The sequence below is a fragment of the Cyanistes caeruleus genome, unplaced genomic scaffold (assembly GCF_971803275.1).
Source record: "Cyanistes caeruleus unplaced genomic scaffold, bCyaCae1.hap1.1 HAP1_SCAFFOLD_91, whole genome shotgun sequence".
Taxonomy (NCBI): Eukaryota; Metazoa; Chordata; class Aves; order Passeriformes; family Paridae; genus Cyanistes; species Cyanistes caeruleus.
In genome coordinates this window covers 472,491-479,165 of record NW_028255895.1, presented here as the reverse complement: position 1 = coordinate 479,165, position 6,675 = coordinate 472,491, and the positions used below count along the sequence as shown (strand labels likewise).

Here is a 6,675-nt window from a genome sequence, read left to right as displayed (position 1 = left end):
TCAGGCTGTCTTAGACACTTTGGGCAAGGGATTCCTTCCAAGCTGGGCCACTTGGGGGGGGATGGGGGCGGCCCCAGGGCGGAGGGCAGGGTGTGCAAGGGCCCTTTGTGACACGCTGCAGCACGGTCACCGTGGGATGATGGCAACGGGAGCAGATGTCAAAGGGCCCTTTGTGACACGTGCTGACATAGGAGCTGGCGGTGACAGGGCCACGCCACAGTGCTCGGTGCACGCGACGGGTCAGGACGCGCCAGAGCGGTGCTGTGAGGAGCCCCCGCACAGCGCACTCCTTTGTGTCGGACCTGGAGCTTTTCTGAAGCACTATTACTACAGGTGACCTCGAGGCCAGACCACAGGTCTTGCTGACCTGCGGCCTTGCTGAGGCTTCCTTCTTAAGGTTCTCTTGAGGGCAGACCGCGGGACTTGGTGACCCGGAGCTTTTCCGACGTGTCGCCCATCCCTGCAGTCTCTGCCCTTGAGACCAGACCACAGTCCCTGTTGAGGAGCCTTCTGTCCTTGTGGCAGGAGCCCTCAAGACCCAAGTGCAGGACTCGCTGTCTTGCAATCTTGCCAGGACTTGAGTCTTGCAGGTGCCTTCCAGGCACGACTGCAGGACTTGCTGACTCTGAGCTTTTCCGAGCCATCACTCCTGCAAGCAGCCAGAAATCCAGTCACTGCCATGGAGCAGCGACCCCCAAGAGTGCCCAAGTTGGCCTGGCTTGAGGAGGAGGAAGAAGAAGGCTCTGGAGCTGTCCTGGCACAGGAGACTGAAGAGGTGCAGGAGTTCCAGGCACCACAGGAGGGTGAGTTGCAGAGCTCGGCCTTATGGCTAGTGCCTGTTGCCAGCTTGGCCCCATCCCATTACATGCCATGCCATCCCCTGGTGCTGTTCCTATGGAAAGGATGGGAGAGCCTGGAAGAAGATTTGGAGCAGCGACCCCCAATAGTGCCCAAGCTGGCCTGGGTGGAGGAGGAAGAGGAGGAAGAGGAAGAAGGCCCTGGAGCTGCCCCAGCACCAGAGACCGAAGAGGTGCAGCAGTTGCAGCCGCTGGAGGAGGGTGAGTGGCAGAGCTGGGCCACAGGGCTGGTGCCTGCGGCCATCTTGGCCCCATCCCATCCCATTGCATCCCATCTCATCCCATCCCACACTGTCCTGTGGAGACACACCCATGGACAGCACAAAAAAGGGGCTGGGGCTGCCCCCGCAGCAGTGGCCGTGCTGCATCCCCTGGGGCATCCTGGGACTGCCCCTGCCTGGGGAACGCAGGGCTGGGCTGTGCTCTCCGGCCTCTCCCGCAGCCCCTCAGCTCTGGCTGCTCTTTGCCAGATGCAGCCATGGACGGCACACAAGAGCAGGACACCGCCCGTGGCCGCTTCCGCAGAGCAGCGCAGGTACCTGCAGCCATCCCCACCTGCGCTGGGCCTGCTGGCACTGCTCAGCCCAGCACCGCACTTGGAGCACTCCATGCAACTTCCCTGCCTTCCTGCCCTTCTCCTACAGTTTCTTTACCAATTCATCACGAGAATTGGCAAGGAAGACACCAGACCTATGGACACTGAGGTCAAAGCATCCTCAGAGGTCTTGGTAGAACAGAGCAGCGCTGCCCAGCTGGATCTGCTTGTAGAGACGGCTCTTTTCAATCCAGAGCAAGTAAGCAGCCTGTGGCCAGCCTTTGATCCTCCAGCAATTGCTTGGCTTTCCCAAGCCACGCCTGCTGCTCACTTGAAGCTTTTGAGGCCATGGCAGTGGGCTGGAAGAGAAGCACTTGTCTCGGGAAGAAGCTGGGCACATTGCTGACTCCCTCTGCTAGCATTCCAAGTCTCCCTGTGCCTTCTCCAGGTGCCCGGCGTGGTGAGGTACATCCACCAGTGGCTCATGGCCAATGAGGCTGCTGAGCACAGGATGGACTGGGCCCTGATGCAAGTGGCCGAGGCAGAGCCCGATGATGTGGCCATCACTCTCCTGCGGGTGGCCCCAACGTGTGACAGGTATGGGGCCCAGCTGCCCCGAGGCCTCAGGGCTCCCCAGCCCATCACCCTGTACAGCCCGGCCCAGGGCTGTGAGCAACACAGACTTCCAGGGCCCTCTGGCTGCTCCCTTTGCCAGCCCTGCTACAAAGTCAGCCCCTGAGCCTGCTGCCGTGCTGCCAGCCTGCCCCTCAGGGGCCTGTCCCCACAGGGCTGGGCTGCCTGGCTGCTGCTGCCGCTCAGGGCCAGTGGGCACAGGCAGAGCTGGCGGCCAGCTCAGCTCCCCGCTGCTGCCCAGCCCACGGTGCTGTGTCTGACCCCGCAGAGCTGCTATGGCCATGTGGACGACCATCTTGCTCTCGCCCTGGATTTCAGAGGAAGTGACACCGCTCCTCATCAATGTGGTGGGGAGCTGGCCGCAGAAAAACCTGGGCACCTCTGATGGGGACAAGACGGCTGTCTTTTCCCTGACTGTGAGTTTCTGGAGCTGGCCTTTGCTCACCGCAAGGCCGGACGCCTCTCCAGCAGCTCTGTTACCTCCTTCCCCCACTGCATCTCCCTGCTTCAGGCACTGGCCACAAACCTGGCCTAGGGGCAGCTTCAGGGCCACCAGGCCCGTTGCTCCCCCTGCGTCTGCCCCGGCCTCTCCCTGCCACGCTCAGGCCCTGCCACACGGACGCCCCGGCACTGAGCGCTGTCTCGGGCTGCTTTGTCCTCTGCAGGCAACTCTGGTGATGTGGAAGATCCTCCAGGGGCCCTGTTGCCCACAGATCCTCACAGTCTATTTCCCCCGCCTCTTTGTGCATCTCCTCTTCCAAACGTACTTCAGTACTTTGTATATGACAGAAGACGTCCATACCTTCTGGAAGGAATGCCAGGAGCAACACGGCCTCTCCACCAGCACCAACAGGTGCTCCATGCCACTCCTCTTGCCCCTGCCACTTCCCCAGCCTCAGAGCCAGCGCTCCCAGCGTCACCTGGGCTTTGCTGTGCACACAGGTTTGCAGTGCAGACCCTGAAGGCCGTGCTCTGCAGTCTCCACTTGGAGCATGTGGTGGTGGCAATGGAACGCAAGCGTGGCTGGGACACGCTGCTCTGTGCTGACACCCACCACTATGCCATGGGTCTGCTGGCCAGGTGAGACCCCCTTCTCCCCACTGCCTCTGACATTTGTGCCCCATGACCAGGATGCCCCCCACAGTCCCCGTGGCCATGGGCCTGAGGGCCTCGTCACCGAGGGATGGCCAAGGAGACTGCAAAAGGCTGTGAGAGGAGGGTGCCCAGGAGCAGCCACATCTCAAGGGCCCAAATACCCTCACAGGGTGCTGGGGCAATAGGACAACTGTGTCCATCAGTCCTGGGAGAGGTTTTTCACGCCCTTGCTGAGACTCTTTCTGCCATTTTCTGCCTTCCAGGGTAATGCGCCGTGCATCCGCCCACTTGTGTAAAGGCATCTTAAGCTACCTGCTTGAGGTGCTCAGCAAACCGTTGCCACTCTGGGATGTCTCTGCCATGGCATTCCTTGTGGAGGTGAGCCTGATGGCCAGCACTACCTCGCTCAGCTCCCTGCCAGCCCTGTCCCCTGCCATAGCCACAGCTGCCTGGGACAGCACCCGTGCCCTGTGCTGCTACCTGGGCCCAGCCCTGCGCACTTCCAGGCTCCTGCTGGCCGGCTCCCCTCTCACTGCCCTGTGCCTTTCAGCTCCTAGATTGCCTGGACTTGAGTGACTGTGGTGACAGCCTAATGGAGATCTTGTATAAGTACCTGTGGTACAATTCCACAGAGATGCATCACCAGGTTCTCAGGGCTCTCCTCCTGCTAAAGGACCATCCCTCCATGGTGAGAAGGGGGCAGCAGCTGAAGCCGTGTGGGCAGCATGAGGCTGGGCAATGCTGTCACTTGGCCTTGGCTGGCCTTTGCCTTGGGCGCTGAGGCAGCTCCTCGCAGCTCTCCTGTCTCCTGCTTCAGCTGCCCGAGTGCTTTGGGACAGCCCTTTGGCCTCTGGGCCCTGCGGCAGCTGCCCGGGCTTTCACACCCTTGTGTTCTGCACAGGCCGAAAGAATTCAGAGCCTGACAGGAAGACTAGTGCACCTCCTGTGGGACCTGGACAGTGACGTGGCCAGGATGAGCATTGCTCTCCTGAGCCATATTTTCACATATGAAGACACCCCAATATCCTGGCGCAGGGCCCTGCAGCTGGCTGAGCCGCTCCTGAAACTCCTGGACAATGTAAGGCTCTGTGCCCCAGCCACAGCCACTGCCTGCTGCCCGGACACTTTGTGCCCTGTGCATTTGCAGGCCTGCGCCAATGTGGGCCACAAGAAGCCAATGATGAGGTCATTTTTCCTTCCTTCCTTTCATACAGCCCCATAGCCAGGTGCAGCTGCTCTCCATGTTTCTCCTTCGAAGAGTGATGTCTTCAGCAGAAGAAGAAGGAAGAAAGCCCCTGAAGGAACGAGTGTACCAGAGCCTGCTCCCACTCTTTTTCCACTGCCAAGATGAGAATCGGCATGTGGCAGAGGTGAGGACTCCTGGGCTGCTGCTGCGCCTTGGCAGGGGGCTCAGCTGCCTCCTGCCCTGACGCAGGCTTGCAGGCTGCAGCCTCCTCCAGCCCTTGGCACTGGGACACTCCTGTGCCCTGCCTTGTGGGGCCATTTGCGGCTCTGCTGCTCCCCAGGCCTCTCGGACAACGCTCCTTCGCGCGGCTCACTTCCTGAAGAGGCCAGACTAGGAAAAAGCTGTCAGGAAGGAGAAGCTGTGGAAGTTTGCCAGGCTCGTGGTAAGGACGGCTGGAAGTCCCAGTCTCAGACTAGAGAAGCCCCCTGGCCCCGGTGCTCAGTGTGTGGGGCTGGCAGCTGTGCCCCTGCCCCCTGCTGCAGCCGGGGGCCGCACGGCTTCTTCTCCAGCCCCCTGTGGCCCCGAGCCGGGTGCCGATGGAGCCCCGGCCCAGCGGGGCTGCGGGCCGGGCCGGCACCGCGGCTCCCCGGGCAGCAGCCGGCCCTCTGCCCCCTCCAGAGCCCGGCGCCAGCGGCTGCTGGCCGGGCCTCAGGGCTGGCCGGGCACGGGAGGCCGGGGCTGGCCGCAGGCAGCAGCGCCCGGCCGAAGGGCAGAGCCCGCGCCAACCCTTCCCTCCTGCCGCTGTCTCCAGCTGGCCGACCACAGGATCCCCTTGGCCGAGCACCTGCGCCGGGCCCTGCAGTACCTGCAGGACCCACAGGAGACCCTGCGAGCGGCGGCCATCAGGGTCATCGGTGAGTCCCGAGCCCGGGCTCCCTCCCCGTCCCGCCGCAGCTCGGCCCCAGCCCCGGCTGCTGCCCCGGCAGTGGCACCCGGGCCCGGCGCCCTGGAGCCCCGGCTGCCCTCGGGGCTGCTGCTGCCGGCCTCTGGCAGCCGTGCCCTTGGGCTGAGTCAGGATGCGGCAAGGGCCCGGGCTGAGCCCTGCCGAGGCAGGAGGCCGTGTGGCCACAGGGCTGGCAGCGCCGCTGGCAGAGAGCTGTGCTGCTGGGACCCTGACAGGCTCTGTGTTCTCAGGGATGGCCGGGGAGCAGCTGAGGGGGCAGCAGGCAGAGCTCCAGGTTTTGTGCAGAGGTGAGCCACGGCAGCAGGCTGACAGTGGTGGCTGTCGGGGGCAGCTGCAAGCCCTGGCCAAGCTGTGGAGGGCTCTGCTCCCTGTCCCGGTGAGGGACGGCGTGGGCAGAGCACAGTGAGATTTCAGGGCCACGTGGGGCATTTGTGGCCAGCAGCTTCGGGCTGACCCCCTTGGTCCCTGCTCCCTCCTGGCCAAGGCAAGAGCCGGCTGGCATGGCCCTGGCAGGGGGCTCTCGCTGGGCCCCCACAGCTCTGGGGTGTGACCGTGGCTCTGTTCGTCTCTCTTGCAGCCCTCGAACGCCTGACGGAGGACAGAAGCGGTGCCGTGTCAGACCTGGCACTTGAGACGCTGTATGTCCTCCGGGCCATCCAGAGTGCCCGTTACTCCATTCTCCAGAGGATGGAAGACCAAATCCTCAGGGCATGGAGGACACGGCCTCGTCTGTCAGGCTTGGGCTGGCTGCGCTGCTGGAGATGTGCTCAGCGCTGACCTGAGAGGCTCTGTCTTCTGGTGCCACATGGGCCAGCCAGGATTTTTTATTTCATAAGGGTTGTTATTTTCCTTTTTTCTCTTCTTTTTACTATGTAAATAATATAGGATATGTTAGGGCTGAGAGGCTCTGTCTTCTGGGGCCACATGGGCCATCTGTTATTTTTTTTTTCATAGAGATTGTTTTTTTCTTCGTTTCGTTTCCATCTAGTATGTAAATAATATAGGATATGTTATAAACCACAAGAGTCCCAAGACCTTTCTTTTGCTGCCCAGGGTGTGCGGGGCATAGGGGAAGAGAGGGAAAAGGGTTCTTGTGTTCAGCAACCTGCCGGGGCATGCAGTGGTGCAGGGGAAATGGCCAGAAGCCCCTTGGCCTTTGGTGGTTGTGCTGAAGCCACAAGCCCTGTGGCAGGCAGGAAGCGCCATCTGTGTCCTGCTGCCCGTGTGTTGCTGCCGTGATGGCTGAGGAGCTGCTGGAGCTCCTGTGGGGCTGTGGCGCTGCTGCCGGGCCAGGCTGGGGGAGCCCCTGAGGGCACGGGGTGCTGGGAGGCCGTGAAGGGATGAGGGGCTGCGGAGGCCCAGACGGGACAAGGCAGTGGGAAGGCACGAGGGGCATGTGTGAGGG

The 6,675-nt window shown here is 62.3% G+C and overlaps 1 protein-coding gene across 1 annotated transcript; it reads left to right on the top strand.

Moving 5' to 3' along the window:
• Positions 1–215: 215 nt before the first annotated feature.
• LOC147646561 (uncharacterized) lies at positions 216–6,290 on the top strand. The gene is made up of 13 exons (XM_086873256.1): positions 216–803; positions 903–1,058; positions 1,328–1,392; positions 1,502–1,651; positions 1,841–1,989; positions 2,294–2,878; positions 2,968–3,105; positions 3,384–3,498; positions 3,671–3,808; positions 4,022–4,198; positions 4,335–4,490; positions 4,647–4,748; positions 5,118–6,290. Exons 1-12 carry the CDS (start codon positions 680–682, stop codon positions 4,698–4,700), a joined length of 2,007 nt encoding a protein of 668 aa, XP_086729382.1. The 5' UTR covers positions 216–679; the 3' UTR covers positions 4,701–4,748; positions 5,118–6,290.
• Positions 6,291–6,675: the final 385 nt, after the last annotated feature.

Bases quoted from the DNA above. Each gene is read 5' to 3' on its own strand.
- LOC147646561 (XM_086873256.1), top strand. From the start codon at position 680: ATGGAGCAGCGACCCCCAAGAGTGCCCAAGTTGGCCTGGCTTGAGGAG. The intron at 1,990-2,293 runs GTATGGGGCCCA...CTGACCCCGCAG, and splicing joins GTGGCCCCAACGTGTGACAG to AGCTGCTATGGCCATGTGGA. The intron at 3,106-3,383 runs GTGAGACCCCCT...TCTGCCTTCCAG, and splicing joins GCCATGGGTCTGCTGGCCAG to GGTAATGCGCCGTGCATCCG.